The 17645-nt window shown below is 34.8% G+C and overlaps 2 protein-coding genes across 2 annotated transcripts; both read right to left on the bottom strand.

Annotated features, from left to right (window-relative positions):
- Positions 1–907: 907 nt before the first annotated feature.
- Positions 908–7744, bottom strand: LOC107027048 (GATA transcription factor 24-like). The gene is made up of 7 exons (XM_015228213.2): positions 7308–7744; positions 6276–6359; positions 6056–6189; positions 3993–4100; positions 3526–3631; positions 1436–1507; positions 908–1299 (listed from the first exon to the last, which is right to left on the bottom strand). The coding sequence occupies exons 1-7, from the start codon at positions 7707–7709 to the stop codon at positions 1225–1227; spliced, it is 981 nt and encodes a 326-aa protein (XP_015083699.1). The 5' UTR covers positions 7710–7744; the 3' UTR covers positions 908–1224.
- Positions 7745–8387: 643 nt separating this feature from the next.
- LOC107027038 (KH domain-containing protein HEN4) lies at positions 8388–14939 on the bottom strand. The gene is made up of 7 exons (XM_015228201.2): positions 14234–14939; positions 12315–12758; positions 11970–12233; positions 9428–9721; positions 9254–9336; positions 8913–9024; positions 8388–8787 (listed from the first exon to the last, which is right to left on the bottom strand). The coding sequence occupies exons 1-7, from the start codon at positions 14843–14845 to the stop codon at positions 8656–8658; spliced, it is 1941 nt and encodes a 646-aa protein (XP_015083687.1). The 5' UTR covers positions 14846–14939; the 3' UTR covers positions 8388–8655.
- Between the last annotated feature and the right edge of the window lie 2706 nt (positions 14940–17645).

Genomic DNA, 17645 nt, shown 5'->3' with positions numbered 1-17645 from the left:
CTAGGAAGACTGAAGTATACACAACAGTTTTTTTTTTAAAATATTATTTTTATGAAGAAAAAAATTATATAATTAAAAAAATTAGGATGTTGAATTTGATTCGGTATAAATAAGTTTATATAGTAATTTGTTTTCATGAACGCATAATTTGACTTAATGATATAATCAGTGTTAATGTAAGTAGATTAATACTACTTATCAAATTGTATAATCTGTTACTATAATTTTAAAATTATAAAACTTAAAACTTACTTGCAGATATTACTTAAACCTACCTTTACCCCTTTGTTTGGATAATTGTTATACGTTGCATAGCATTGTTAGTTTAGATATAATTTTTGTTTTGATTATTATTTATTGTATTATCAATTAAATTCATCGTTAGATAACAATCAAGATCCAGTTTATATAACGATCGATCTAGTGATCACACATCATTGCCTTACTATTTTTTTCTCATTTTATCTTTTATTATTATATTTTATGTTTTACCCTACCTTTTCATAAAAGCTCTCTACCTAATAACCTATTTTTCCTGTAGGTTTATTATTCAAGTTATAAATGTGATGGAGAACGATTTATCCAACATTATATTCATTAAAACAATACCAACTTAATATAATATGATACATTATAAAACAATACGGAACAACCATCCAAACGAAGTGTTATGATAGTCGAAACCCTTGAGACAGTTGTTAGTTATGTCCAACTTATATTAATATCACTAGCTCCCAAGGGGTCAAAAAGAACGAACTTGTAGCTTTTTTTTTTATGAACCACAGGCACATAATGCTCTTCACTAATGAATAATTTTGGTAGACAATCAACTAGCTCAAAGAAGCAAAAAGGGAAGATATGCCGCAAGATAAAAGTAAAATTTGCGTATATTTTTATAAAATAGAGATAAGAATGCAAAAACCGTATATGCTCTTCCACCTTTTGTAGTCATATAGCAAATAAAAACTATTTAAAGATGCTTTTAGGCCTGCATGTATCGATTCGTGGGACAAATTCCAGATTTCAATTATACATTTGAACACCAGAATAAAACACTAAAACTCCGAGAAACAATGTCGGATGCCTAAGAGTACAATATTTTACTATTTACAATCTAATTTTGCCGGATAGTACAACAGATGAATTTCAATTATTCATCTCACTTCAACATCAACTGCCACCACAATAATTGCAGAGAAGGATTCTCCCTCACAGTTCAAGCGGTCACCCCACTGGGTGGTTGTCGTCTGGAGTGATGATAGCAGCCATGTCATCCGAGCCATTAGGTTCACCATGGCTCTACCGGAGAGAATTGTATAACAGACATTCAGCTTTAGTAAATAAACTAAAAAATCAACCTTTTTATTTTTTGTTAAGTTCTACAAACTCAAGTATCTATCCCAATGATGGTAAAAAAAAAGTGGAGATTTTGTACCTGTTCACCAGGTTTCGCAGTTTGGTCCTGAGTTCCAGGAGCTGGAACTTTAGAAAGATCTCTTAAAATTCCCTGCAGAGACAGATGAAAGGGGAGTAAAGCAGCATTCCCACTCACCAAAACCATTTAACAAATTGCAAGTGAATGAAATGATTGTTGAATGATGAGACCGGAAATTTTTTTGAACTTGACAACGAAGGTGAAGGAGAAATTGATGTCAAAAGCAAAAAGAATAGTGTATCATGAACTTTATCAGACATCAATGTGAAAAATACATACTGGGCCCATATCAGGTTAATCAATACCAAATGAGCTAACAGAGGATTATATTGAAGAAGAAGTCCAAAAGGTAGTAGATCTTAGGTGCAAATACTTCAAATCACAGTAGGGAAAAAAACAAAGTTGGGATAAAAATTTCATTGCTCCGATACACTTCCATTATTTAACTGTTGCAAGTAGGAGTTCAAACACAAATGAATATGGTAGAAATAACAACTCCAGAAAACCTGTAAACTAATAACACCCAGTTCTAAGATGATAACCTCCGGAAGCTTGATTTGTGAGAGAACAAAGTAAAGGTCACATTTGAGATCATTTTTAGAAATGACCAAGGAGTTTGCATACTTATTTCAATCTATATAAAAAGCTAACATTAAAGTTTGTATAAGTATCAAAATGTAGAGTGCATGAGTAACTTCTTTTAAACAGTGACTAAGAAAATGATTTATTTCATTGAAAGTAAGAATCTGTTAACAGTGTGGTACTGGCCAAGTATGTATCTTGTTAATTATGAAGTTAATCATCCAAAACAAAAGAGCAATGTGTTTGTCTTTATCCTGCACATGATGAACAGGAGAAGCAAATCCTGCGATGGAAGTCACACAAGTACAATTACCAAAGAAAGCTGTACACACAACAAGATAGAAAGTTTTTTTTTTTAGAAAAAAAAACAAAGTTACTTGGAAAGAAAAATGCAATACAAGGTGCATAATGTTCTTGAGGTATTGCAACACTTACAAGCCATGGTGAAAGAACCAAAGATCTTTTTACCAAAAAAAAAAAGAAGAATAACTCTCAAGAACATTGTATACTGATTTGAAAAAAGAAGATCAATAGCAGGCTCCTTTTGTTTTCTGGATAAAGATTAACAGCAGGCTCCTTTTATTTTCTGGATAAAGATTAACAGCAGGCTCCTTTTATTTTCTGAATAAAGATTAATAGCAGGCTACTTATAAGAGAGAATATGGACTTCTCCCAGTTTTGAACCACGAAATCTGTATTTCTTTGTATGGAAAGCTATATATGGAGCAGTTCTAACAGCATCGATTTGAGAGGAAGAGAAATAATCCATATCACTTGGCGCTCATGTACAAGAAGGCAGGAAAGCATGTCAAACATTTGTTGTTACAACTGTATGATTTGCGTTTATTGTTAATTGAGGAATATATTCGGACTTCAGCAGGTGTTGCAGGGTATAGGCAAAACCATCCTATTTTTTACTCCCTCTGTCCAACAATTCTTGTTCACTATTGAATATAATAAATACAATGTGTTGAAAAATGTCACAGAGAAATGATTATAAGTAGGTAAATTAGAAAAGAAGTGTAAAATAATCCACTGATTTCATAAAGTGGACAAGTATTGTTGGACATCCCAAATTAGTATAGTGGACAACTATTGTTGGACAAAGGGAGTAGTTTTTTCTATATTATAGAGTGGAAGTTTTGAGGGAAAGCTTAAAAAATGGATCAGCGAATGTGACTATTGTCTCCCATGTGGACAATAATGAGAGCGAAAAATCATTTGAAGGAGATAAAAGTATTTTTATACACTTGAGCAGAATATTTTTTCTTCAACTATTGAAGCACACATGATATCCTAGTCATCAATGCATGCTATTTGCACCGAACGTCCGAACCATATTTTTGCATAGAATTCTACTTATACATCTTGCTCTCAATCAATGAAAATGTGAATGGGTGGGAACTAATAATAATTAATATTGATCATGGAGCAAATCATCACGAGGCATTTATGCCTATTCAAATACAAACCATGGAAATGAGTAAAATTTTCAACTCAATACTAACCTTATTGGCCCACTTGAGTCCACATGCATTACAAAGAGACCTTGGGCCAGCTGGTCCCCGACGCATCATAGGAGTGGATTTCGAACTAATATTGCAATGTCTACATCTGTTGAGAAATGGAAAGAGAAAATTCTCAGGAAGATGTCAATTGTATTTAATGTGATCGGTAACCTATGAACCTCGAGACCATGTAAAATTGAATCTGCTGTAAAATGACCACAGATTTACATCAAATTCAATGACAGAAGACAGAACAACTACAGAGAAGGGAGGTATAGCCTAGTGTCCTACACCTCCAACCGTGAAGTCAGGGCGTTCGAGTGACTAAGGGACAAAAGTGTGAAATGCCACTGTTGGCTCCTAAGGGGAATTTTTTAATTGTTCTAGTCAAGGGGAATTTTTGGCGATGGTAAACATATTATAACTTGAAAAAAGGAAAATCAACTACAACAGAAAATGGAACTCACGATGTTTCCTGCTCTTCTTGACCAGAGCCTTCATTCCAATCTGCAGAAGAACCTACTTCATCAGGTATTGACTTGGCAGATGTAAACTGACCTTTCTTACGCTGCATCCTGAATATATAACATAGATCAGATGAGACAACTGAAAAGAACAAATAAAAGGACCTAGTCTAAACCATGAACTTTAACTACAAGACTGATGAAAATATAGACAAGGACTGTAATTAATAACTTCAAAAACCTAACAGGGACCCATAACCCCTCCCTCTAGAAGAATGAAGTAAGAGAAAATAAAATTAAATCATATTGACTAGAGAAAGAACTAGCATAACATCTAAGGATACCTGCACAAATTGCATGGTCAGATGTCACTATAGACATCCTTTAGCAAAAGTCGTTTCACTTGCATGGGTTGGAAGCAGTTGCCTATAATTAAAATATACCGCAGTTGAAGATTGATGCATGGCCACATGAGAGGAGCTAGTAAAATATCCGTTCTTGCACCCGAGGGTATGGCACAGTCAGTAGTCAATAAAGTAATGGAACTAAAACAAGTCTTGGTGCTCTATTGCATAATGTGGTCTTCGATATTATGCAAAAATCATTTTTATATTTTATACTAAATGTGGAAAGACCTCAACTCTAAAGTTGAATAACCAAATTGCCTTCAAAAGTTAATGGGCCATTTTCCCCTTCTTTTTTTAAAAAAGGCTTCTAGTAAATGAATAAAATAATAATTCAGCTACAGTAAATTGGAAATGGGAGTGCTCTTACATCTTCTCGTACTTGCTTTAATTATTGTCATTTATCCACAGTTTTGTAACTCAGACCATTTTTCGTAGTAGTATTTATGTGCTTTTTCAGTTTTACACGTGCAAAGCGCATACCCAGAAACTAGTTTAATATATTATGCCAAAGGGCTAACATTTGATAATTGAGACATCCCCAAGACCAATGGCGAACAGCTTGAAACTCGGTGGAAAGAGGCCTGCGCATTTACCATTCTCCATTTAAATACCACACTTTTGTTTGTGGTAGGGTTAAATTTGTGGAGTGCGCCTAACCCCCACATCACAGACTGTGTTCTTATCACTAGAGCAAGGATTGGGGGACAACAATTTCAAGTTTTCATATAATGAAGTGCACTACTTTAGCGCCAGTTGTACCAATGCTCCAAAGTCCACAAAACTATGGGACATTTGCATTGATAGAATATAAGGCGCTCAGTAGGAGGTCACATCTCATCCTTTAAATACTATTACACCTCCCTTCCCTCTTATAGGATAATGTTTTCACCACTAATTATCCTATTATATTTCCAATGTCAACCTAGTGCACTACAATGTCCTCGCTATAGCATTCTTTAGTTAGTTCTACCTCATTTTAAAATGCTGTAGTTGACTTTTTCTTATACACAAACCTAAGGTAAAGAGGAAGTGAGAATTTTGTCTCATGGCAACTGTTTTTTAGCAGTCAGGTCATTTAGAAATTTCATATTCACATTCAAACAATGTCTTAGATATGAAATAAGTGTGTGCACCTCGGGGGCACTCTGCTTTTTAAAGATAAAGTAAGATGCACCTCAGGTGATCCTGCCATATTTCAGCCATGACATACTCACTCCACTCTTTTTTACTTTTTCAGGTAATTCTGTAGAAAATTACAAAAAGTTGGAGTTGACTCGTAGCATTCGCCAAGTCCAGCAGGTCAGCCCAGTTGAAAATAATGTTGCTTTAAGATAAATGCTCCTTTTGCCTTCAAAACACCTCCTACACCATTCCAGTCAAATAGTTCAAGCAATGCATAAAGCTGATATAAAGCATCTGCCGCAGAGCTTGATGCCCCTCGTGTATAACAATTGGCCAATGTCTTTCCCACTCTTATTGTCAACTTAATTTAGAAGGGTCAATTAGTCCTATCAATCATTAGCACAGCGAATGGACAATTACATATGGGACATCTATCGCAACAGACATCAATTTGCACATTATCTCCACCTAGTTCCTAATATGGTTCAAACAAGCAGACAAGACAACATCATGCATTAAAAACTACAGTTTTATTACCTCATCGCAACTTCCTTCCGCACAGTATAGCGGATCTTTTTATCAAAACACCGTTCTTTCCTCTTTTCCCTAAAACGATTTAAAGAAGCAGCTCTTTGCGGTTGATTCAATCTTCCAGGAAAGTCACCTGAAGCCTGTGAATATTGCCGCGGAAGTGCCATAACTGATTATAAACCACCAGTCTGGTAAAAAAATGTAAGGGGGAGATAAAGATGAATACCCTCTGACTTTGGGGAACCACATTTACAGCAGGGATACCAGGAGGGACTTCGAATCCCCCCAACAGTAACAGCACCGCCTGAACCTAAAACTCAATAAACATAAAAACAGAATTTACCCCTATTAAGATGATTGTAAACATCAAAATGAAGTTTTAAACCCACTAATTGTGAATCAAATTCCACTACCAGATACATATACTAAACAGTTTTTCTAAAAGAGCAAAAAAAGCAACAAGGACCATGGAGCTTGAAGCGAAAAGTGAGAAGTAAACAGCACACACATTTGAAGTGAAACGCACAATTCTCAACGTCAAAAAAAATCTTAAGTATGAGAATTTAGCACTGTAACGATCAGATTGCAATAAAAAGAACTAATTTCAGTATCCATAAATCTAATTCTTCTAAGTTGAGATTCAGAGCATCCACGACTTCTTATTTGGATCACTCTGCGCATCATTTTTAACACTTCTATGAAGTGCATGACTTCACCTATGAGCGATAACCCCTCACTCAGCATCAGTGCGTAGATTTTAATTACAGTGATGCTAAAATCATGCCAGTGAGAATCACTCTTACTCGGGGAAGATAAAAAAGATCAGCATGGCCTCTTTGCTTCATAATTTGATCAATATCAATTAATTCACCGTACACACTAACCAATTCGCCAATCAAATACAATCTAATCTCAGAAACGACCAGTTTCAGAGTCTTGAAATACCTCAACAACTCCAAAAGTCGAGTGAGAGTGAGGCAAGAACTTTTGGCCAAATACAGAATTATCCCCATCTCTAAAATTGAAAATCCTTCCCCCTAAGTCACTCAATCTCTTGTAGACAGCACATTACACAAAAACAGCAAGAATCCAAGCAACACAAAAAAATTAAACGTAGACCAATCTCGCTAATTAATAGAAACACCTTTTCAGCTAAACTAATAAAAGAACACGCTACACAAGGACGAGCAAGATGCACAAATTAGAGGGCAAACATTTTTAGTAAGCACAAAAAGAGAGGTCAAAGTAAAAGAAATACCTTTTCAGGTGAAACGGCATCAAAAACGTACACTTCGCCTTGAAACGACAGCGTAAGCTGATCGGAAGCTCCACTACCAGCAGTAGGAACAATTTCGGAAGGGGGACCATACAAGGCGTTATGAGAAACACCTTCCACACCATTCATCTCCATAGAACCGCCGGCGCCGCCGTTGTGAAGCGCGTGAGAATGAGAGTGATGATGTTGGTCGTAGCGAATGTGAGGAGTAGGGTTGTCCATAGACTCTATTCCTCCCCCACCACTGCCACCGCCGCCGACAGCAGCGACGACGTCGTCATCATCGTCGTCGTCGATCTGAGTTTGCTGGTGTCTATCTTGGTGAAGTGCAGCGTTCATTGTCTCCCGTCCGTACATGTTAGCTCTGCGATTTGCTTCTGCCATTTTTGACGTCGTTGATTTATGTTTTCTAAAAAATAAAAATACTAAAAGACGTTATTACCCCCACACAGCTACTATGATCCAACAAATCTAGCTCCATAAGCTTTAACCATATCCAAACAAACCCGAATCCTTAAGCCCCAAAAATAGGGCCGACAACAAGAGTTTCGTCCATATAAACAAACCATTGTTCCCCAAATGATGAACATCATTTAAATTTTTTGAAGATATTATCGTTATTTTCGTTTATTTTAACTTGAAAAATAAGAGATAAGTCAAACTAAATTTGCGATATATGTATCATTTATATATAAAAAAATATGTTTATCAAAAAATAGCTAGTTAAATCGAATCAAAAGCTAGCTTAGACACGTGATAACAATCGAACGGTATTAGCATAGTTTATTTCCTAGGGCATAGATCAGGCTTCTTAATTGTACCAAATCAAGGAATTGTAATCTATCCTCCTTATCCTTTTTCATATGTCATACGACGAACTGTATAAGATTTATTCAATAAATGAAATCAAAATTTAATATTGGAAACACAAACTATATTAATCAATAATGACCATGTTTCTCCACTCTAAACTCATCTCAGGCCTACATTACGATGCAAAATACAAGTAGTAAAAGTTTCTCTAGTTGTTATGAGATTATCAGATGCAAGCAAATAAAGATGTCAACTAATCAATCCCCTTTCAAATGTAAGAAAAAACTTCTGCTCATGTTGACGGCATAGTCAAATTGGATAAATACCAAGTTAATTTCTTATTTCCTAACATATTCTGAAAAGACCAAAAAACTATTGTCAATACCCTATCTAAAAATAAAGAAACATCAGAGTCATCACATAGTATACAAAATAAAAAGTGTACTTGGCTGTTGACATAGTTCTAACTGTACTAGTTCAGTATACAAAATTGGGATCCTCTTTGGTAAGTTCACGGTTAATCAGTTAGTATGAATGCCTGAAGAAGAGACTGAGCTGCCTGGGTTTCATCTGGGGTCCCAGAGATCACGATAATCCTGTCAGTTGTTCCAGGACGGGGCTCATGTACCATGACCCTAGCTCCTGAAATCTGATTCAGTTCCTCAGAAAGATTAATCACCAGCACAAAAATGAATGAAGTACAAAGAAATATGAGTTTAAAAATCCCGTGTACCTTCCACAAAACTAATTAATAAAGGGAAAGGGATAACATACCTGTCTTAAACGAGTCAAGTTGCTCCCGTCCTCTCCATACACACAGCCGATGATGTTTTCAGGAACCATGATCTTCACAGTAGTATTGGTCACAATGGCAGATCTGCTTCCACTGCAAGCAATAGAAAAATGCAACAAGCTGATGAATACAACCAAGAAATTTCTACTCAGGCTTCTAGATAATCTTACATATCTTTTCTCCAAGTCTATAATGACCATTTGGTAAATCTAGACAGGGAATCTTTTCGTACAAATCATATTATAGGGAGTCCACCCTCGTAATTACATCCTGTCACAGGTGAAAAAGCATTAGCCGCTTGTGAAGAGTGCAAGACACCAACCTTCCAAGTTCTATGCCACCTTTAACTGAATTAGATCCTTTGCTGACATCAAAAGCACCTCTTTGGTTTACTCCAGGTCGTGTCTAATAGCCAAGCCCACAGGAAATGTTCAAAGGTAAGTCGGTGAATGCACATTAAATTAAAGGGAAAATTAAACACTCAGCGGTTCATCACCTGTGATGACCACAGCCCCGGTGATGGGGGGTGATCTGTCTTGTTGGAAAGTACAAGGTTATTAATAGACCGCGTTAACTCAGGATGTTGATTGTTACCATGCGAGACACCACTAGACCGATGAAATCCAAAAGGAGGTTCCCTCATTTGGCCAGAGGGACTACTTTCAGATGTCAAAGGAGAGCTGTTTCTGCTGACACCACCATTTGACACCTTTGCTGCCAAGAGGTTATCACGCAACCGACCAGTGACATTTCGCAAAGCATCTTGTACATTTACGAACTCACCTGCAATCTATACAATACAATCTCAGTGCAACAGATACACCAAAATGTCTGATTTTATATATAGATTGATTTGACTTAGTCCAAGAAACCACATGTGAGTAAAAGGAAGTGTTTGATAAATTCCACATGATCTTATGAAAAGATAATTCTCCACAAAAAGGAAATATCAGAAGAGTTCCTCTTCTATTTTAATTTACAAACTTCAAGTTTCATAAAGTAGTTAAATTTATAATATTATTGCGTAAAAAAGCAAATGACAGCTGCAATTTTGTTAAATGAACTATATTTAATTTTTACAAAGACAAGCAAGACTATAAACATTGTTTTTGTTTTTTTTATATTGACTGTGCAACGCGGGTTCTAGTACTAGTATATTAAGGAGAAGAGCCAAAATATTTGTCTGTATTAACAAGCCTAAGGTTTTTTTTTCCAGAGAAATTTCAGGATTCGGTCACAAGAAACTTGCATATTTTATAACTTAAAAAGTGCATTACTCTAATATTTTGACATCAAGTATATATCAACAAAAATTAATGAACTCGGTGCATATCCTTAAACTTAATGCACCAGTTAGTCAAACCTAGATGAACTAAAACGAAAATCATGCTAATTATGACAGGGACAATTTGCTCAATTATTCCAGAAAAGAACAATTTGTTCAATTTATCCAAAAAAGAATAATATACTCAATTATTCCAAAACTGGACAATTTACTCTAAAACTTAAAAGGTCAATGGTATGACAGAGAATGCGTGCATACACAAATTAGCTTCCAAAGGTTGAGCAGTCTCAATTTCACTACAGGATTTGCGAGTAAATGTTGAGTAGGGTCACCTTGAATGGCTTGAACCGCATAGGGGAAGTCCCGCAGGTACGTCGATTGGGTAATCTTTTCGACAAATTAGCAGGCACCACACCGCACACTAGAGGGACTGAGAAAAAATCGAGTACAATTCTTATCTTCGGGCTTTACCTTACTGACCGTTTGGAGGGCGATCCCAAATATGTATGGTTTTCTCTTTTGGATGATTGTTACCTATTGTATTGTATTCATGTATTGTATAATACAATGTTTGTTTTGATTGTCACTTTTGAAAATTGGTAATTCACGTTTGTTTTGTTTGTTACTTAAGCTTTATTTTATAGTAAAGTCTATCAAGCAACAAGTTTCTCAACTATCTGAAAAAACAAATCATGCCTGTTTTTGACGAGGCAATTCTTATTACTCCTATATTTATTAGTTTCTTCATGCAGTGAGTGCATCTGACGCACCTAACAGTTGGGTAACATGCATCTATTCTTTAATAAATAATCCAATATGTTTGAAGATAAATTTAAAGTTTGGAGTATTTCTCAAAAAATAATAATTAAAAAAATTGAAGTTTGAGGTAAGAAACCAAAATTTTTAGGATTAAATATTTGCTATTTTTTTTTTAAAATCATGTTTAAACAGGATTTATAGTCAGTTATATAGAGATAGGTTTTCAAGTTTCTAGTCAAAATAGGTTTTGTATTGCTAGCTATTTACTAAGTGGAGAATTGTGGAGAACATTGAGAAAATTTATGAGATTTTGGGTGTATGCAAGCTGAAGAAAAATGTTTTCTCGGAAAATAAGTGGGTTTCCCACTTATTTTCTTGTGTTCGGTGGTTGAGCAAAAAATATTATCCTAAAAGCATTTGTATATAATTTAGAGAAATACTATGGGAGGTGGGAATGGGGAGGCCACAACCAATGTGGAATATCACAAGTAGAACTTGTTTTCCCCACTTTCATTAGGGAAATCATTTTCCCCTTTAACTACAGTGGCGGGCCTGATTATGTTCTGATGGCCAAGTTAAAGGACCTAAAAGGGAAGATAAAAGAGTGGAGCAAAACTACTCGGGGAAATCTAAAAATGCAAAAGGCTAATGTGCTAAATCAGTTAGTTGACCTGGACAAGATTCAAGAACAAAGAGCTCCAGTTTAACTTTTCATTAGGTTCACCCTTCGATTGCAGATGTGTGGCATTATGTAATGATGTAAGAAGATACAATCTACGTAAATATTATATTCATCTAAACAATACAATACATTATGAAAAAATATGTAACAACCATCACAAACAAGCTGTAAATGAAGTCCTATGTTTCTTTGGAGGAGTGATCTACAACGAAACATATATAACTTAATAATTAGTTTCAGATAAATGGTACATTAGTAAAAGTATTTCTAAAGTTTGAAGAAGCTAAAAATGACCAAAGGCTGTACACTCACCTGTACAACTTCATCATTGTCCGAGACACACTTAGGAACTTGGTCACCTCTAAATATCCGTATGCTGGTACCTGTCTCCTTCCTGATATCTGAAATTATTGCACCTCCCTTCCCCAATAAACAACCAACTTGGCTGTTTGCCACCACAAGTCTAAATGTAATTAGTGATCTTGTTCCCAAATTCATCCCAGAGCCAGCATCCAGAATCCGATCAAAAACAAGAACAACAGCAGTTTGTGCTGGAGATTTCCGTAATTCTAGATTCTATATATTAAGAAAATTATATCACTTGACCCACATATTACAGATAAAAAGATACCCAAGGCAAAAGAACACCCAACTAACCTCTAATGCAGTAATAGTTATCATTCGCTCGTTGCACTCAGCAACATTTGGCCCAACAGCAATGCTTGCTCCGCTGTCATTCTGAAGAGCCCTAACAATTGTTCCAGCCTTGCCAATTATAGCCCCTACCTTATCATTTGTGCAGAGAATCCTGAAAGCAACCTCTTGTAATGGCATTTTTGAATCACTGCTGGAAAACTTGTCAGCATCTAGTGGCACAGAATGACATCCAGAGGCACCTGAGAAAGAGCTTGTGGTTATTGGCTGTGACATTGAACTTCTTTGTGCAGGTAGATCAACTGGCTCAGGGGGCAAAGTCTTCTCTGAATCTAACTCAATTGGTGCATTTTCAACCGTTCGAGTCCTTTCAACAGAGAAACAATCTTGAAGACGGCGACTGACAGCAACAAGCGCTTTCTTGACAGCCAGAATATCCCCTTCTATCTGCCATTAACCAACAATTAACATATCAGAAATCTTCTGACATATTCATATTCAATTGTAGCTTAGATTTTCCTGGTAGACTTTTGCAAAATTACAGAGCTAAGAATTTAAGTTGTTGCATCAATGCTTTCAAAAAGAATACTTTGCATTTACAGGTTCACTGAAGGTCATGTAACAGGGGTCATGACAGCAGAAAAATTATAACATGTACAACAACATACCCAATGCAATCACACAATTGGGGTCTGGGGAGGGTAGAGTGTACGCCGACCTACCCCTACCTTGGGAGGTAGAGAGGTGAAATTATAACATGTAAAAATAGGATAATTCTGAAAGTAGCTCAAAAGGTTTCAGAAGCTTTTAGACTTCACTGTGAACGCTTCTGCAGATCTACTACAAACTAAAATATCTTGCTGATAATTTGCAATGTTTCAAATTGACAACTTGATTCTTCAAAATAGAATGGTGAAAGAAAACTGAAACTAAAAGAGGCAACGCACTGGTCTGTTACATGGCAATACAAAATGTTTGGTTCGCAGAAAAGTTTCCATGGATTGCAGTACAAGATATGGATAGGCAAAAGGTGAATTACATAGGTGGTAACGGAACAATCTTGTGCGCACCTTGATTGCTGGATATTTGGTCTTCATATTCAAAGCAAAAACTTGTCGTATTTGGTTTTAAAGGATGAAGATTTGATAGCAATAATATGCTTAGCCTATATTACAATTTAATAAAACTAGTATTGGTTCTGTAATGGTATCAAATAAAGCACTTTGAGGAAAGTTAAATTGGACATATACTAAAAAATGAGACAACTAAAAATCATACTACAAACAAGAGAGATAACGACAGATGGTTAACCAAGTATTTTCAAGGGCATTTTGGCTATTTATTTGATCTAATACTGCTAACATGAGTACGATTATTCCAAAAAATGGATTTTGGTATGAAACCAGACAATAGCATAGTTGCAGGTTTCATTTATGGTAGTAATATTTACCGGGGAAGCTATGCACGCGTTGAGTTTCCAATACGACAAAACCAAATGAGCCCTAATGACAATCTATGGTTAACTAAGTATTTTCAAGGGCATTTTGGCTATTTATTTGATATAATATTGCTAAGATGAGTACGGTTATTCCAAAATGGATTTCGGTATGAAACCAGACAATAGCATAGTTGCAGGTTTCCATTTATGGTAGTAATATTTACCAGGGAAGTTATACACGCGTTGAGTTTCCAATACGACAAAACCAAATGAGCCCTAATGACATCACAAGAAAATCATGTGACCGATATGCTTACAATCATGTGATCAATATGCTTAAATCATGCAGATGAAATCAGCTACAAAGTAAAATTTTAAAAAATTGAAAATTGGGAATGAGCGTAGGCAAATTCAAGTTTGATATAGTACATATGAAACCTGAAAACATGTAGCCTTAAAAGGAATTTGCAAGAAAATTAATCACCTCGACAATTTCATCATTGGGCGAAGCACAACTTGGCATCTTCCCTGAAGTTAATACCTTAATCCTACATCCATTTTCTCTTCTAATTGTATCTATTACTTTTCCACCTTTGCCCATCAAAGCCCCCACTTGATTCCCCTTTACTAATAACCTACAGGACACAACATTCTCCACACCCAAAACTAGTCCATTATTTTCCGCTGTTACTTCTATAACTCTCTCAAAAACCCTAACAAGTGCTTCTTGTGCAGCCGAAACCTCTATTTCATCAATTTCTTCATTACGCTGGTTATCCCCAATGGGGCCCAATAGCCTTATCCTCTTGTTTACTGAAGCAGGGGCTACTACTACAATGAGTCGATTGTGGTCGTTTGGTGCGGACACATCAACGTGAATCTTAGCGGAGGTGTCTTGTTGTAGTTGTCTAATAATGGACCCTGATTTTCCGATAACTCCACCGACGCGTGAAGCATGGCACAGAAGTCGGAACACAACACGTCTCGCTAATGGTTGTGGTGGAAGGTGTGAGTTGTTGACCACGGCGGGCACACCATCGGCACCGGCGGCGGTGGAGGAATTGGGGACGGAGGCGGCAACAGAGTTTTCGTGCATTAGTGTAGTAGCTTAGGACTTCCCTTGAGTTGATAGAGAAAAAAGCGTGCAAATCTAGCCCTATGTAATAGTAAAAATAAAAATAAAAAATAAAATTTTTGGACTGATGAGTGGACTTCTATTCTATATGCTATTGACTATATATGACAATTGTTTTTTAAAAAAAACATCTCATTTATTTTTATTAATTTATTACTACCTCTGTTCCTATTTAGTTGTCCACTTTAAAAATGACACATATTAAGATAGCAATAATTAACATAGTGAAGTTATAATTTTACCCTTATTAATTATGGTTTCAAAAATGATAAAATTAAAACTTAGAAATTTTGAAGAAGTTTAAATTAGGGTATCATAAGAAAAAAAATATTCTTTTTTGATTTATCGAAATAAATAAATAAATAGGAACAATTAAAAAAAGAAATATGAACAAGTAAATAGAAACCGAACGAGTATTACAATATCATCCTTTAACAAGACTACAATTTACAATGACATTCATTGACAAATGACAAGATGAGTTCTAACTTCCAAGACAAATTTATTACAATATCATCCACTAACTTGAGGAGCTTCTTTTTTTTTTGGGTAAGCAATAAAAGGAGTCATAAATTATAAAAGCTAATATATTATGGTTCATATTTATAAGTCATTTTCTCTTATTAAATTCTCGAACATAAAGATTTTCAAAGAAAATACACATGGACCTAATTGATTCGATAAGTTAAGTTCCTAATTTTAAAATAAACTTAAAATAATTGATATTATCATTAAGCAAAGTGAAATTTGGCTCCTCTCCATTACATAACGAAATTGTAGAGGTAATTAATATCTTACGATTATTTTCAAAGCTATTTTTCTAGTTATACTATTACCAGAAGAACAAATAATTAAATTGGGCAAATCAACTTTGCAGTTGCCTATGCTCATTGAGGATAACTTTTCTCAAAGTCAAAACTCTCTTTTTCTTAATACGTGAATTTGAAAATAAATCTTTATTCAGTCCATCTAAATTAAATATTATTGTATAATAATGTAGGTCGGTGCATAAGGCATTAATGATTTTTTCTTAAAATTTTCGATCTTTTATCATAGGGTTCAAATCTATATTCATAATTCCTTATTATTCTATTTTTTCAATAAATGTTTTTTTACAAGTGTACTAACATAGTTCTTATTAATTAATTAGCATATTTTATAAGTTTGATTAGATTTTATTTACGAATTTTATTTTTAATGTTATATAATAAATTTTATAATATTTTACGCTTATATATTATTATTTTACATATTATTTTGTAGAATTAGAAAAGGGCAACAATAATATCTTTATTTATTTGATTGTCCTTTGTGTTTCAACAGTTACAATAATACTTATGCATAGGTTTTAGTTTTCACTTTAGTTATATAAGTAAGACACCAAAGTTCCAAGTTTTGGTTAATTTCTCTTTTCTCTACAACAATCTACTGTTTTTGTTTGTTTTATTTTGTTTAGCTCCAACAAAAATGTCTATGTAAATCTATTATTTCCCCTTATGAAAAGCTTATTTTCTGCACATTGCTACCATTTAGGTGTTTATATATCTATGAACTATATTGAAATGTTTCATTATAGTAAAAATTATAGAAAGCGCATAGTATAGTAAACAAATTACATTCTATTCCTACTTTTTCATAAATTACAAAATTCTCTTCTTCTTTTTTTTGTTGCAGATACTTTAATGTAGAAGTTGTAATTGTCAAGTTAGTGAGTTAAAAAGGGATTTTATCAGTTTAATGCAATTAAAAAGGAAATTTAAAACAAAAATAAAAATTAACTACCACAATTCACGCATACGCTTCTTTCATCTTCAAATCATTCATTCATAAACCACTACTGTACTAAATTTCAAATTTTAAAATTCTCCATTGTTGTTGTACGAAAATCGCTCAGGCTGATTCTAAAAAAATTCCAACGCGTTTTTTGGTGAAGATCTGTAATATTTCAGTCTTGTTAAGACATTCAGGTATATGGAAAAGTGATGTTAGGTACGAGCGATACAAAAGTGATGACTTTTTGAAAGAAGCTAGAATTCTATTTGGTACTTGGAATTGCAAAAATCGAGAAATAGCATCTTATACAGAGAAAACATTAGGGAGAAGAGTTTGTCACGACCCAAATCGAGCCGCGAGTGGCACCCACACTTACCCGCGAACCAACCAATACAAAACCCAACATTTCAATATAATAACAGAATATAATGCGGAAGACTTAAACTCATTAATGAAAATCAATTAAATAACTTCTAAAAACTCAACAACTATTATTATCCCCAAAATCTGGAAGTCATCATCACAAGAACATCTATCCTCAAATTACTAAATCTAAGAGTATCTAAGAAGCTAAAATAAATGAAAAGCTAGTCCATGCCGGAACTTCAAGGCATCAAGACACGAAGAAGAAGACCCAGTCCAAGCTAGAAGCATTAGCTCACCCTGAAATCCGGTGTAATGAAGACTGGCTAGAGTTGCGGTTGAGTTGAAGACGACGGTACGTTTGCTGCACTCCACAAATAACAAAGAAAGAAACATACAAGTAGGGTTCAGTACAAACACAATTACTGAGTAGGTATCATCGGCCAACTCAAAATAGACAACAGTATATATCAGATAACATCATAAAATCAACTAATATTCTTAGCATGCAGTATTTACAATTACCATAACCCTTGGTCACAACACCAAGCACATCAATGAGGACTCACGCCTCCCCACCATACTCTTTTGGGAAACATGTTCTTTAGATTGAGTATATTAGCAT

The sequence above is a fragment of the Solanum pennellii genome, chromosome 1 (assembly GCF_001406875.1).
Source record: "Solanum pennellii chromosome 1, SPENNV200".
In the NCBI taxonomy this organism is placed as follows: domain Eukaryota; kingdom Viridiplantae; phylum Streptophyta; class Magnoliopsida; order Solanales; family Solanaceae; genus Solanum; species Solanum pennellii.
The sequence above is the reverse complement of the archived record's forward strand: the minus strand, read 5'-3'. Positions and strand labels throughout refer to the sequence as shown.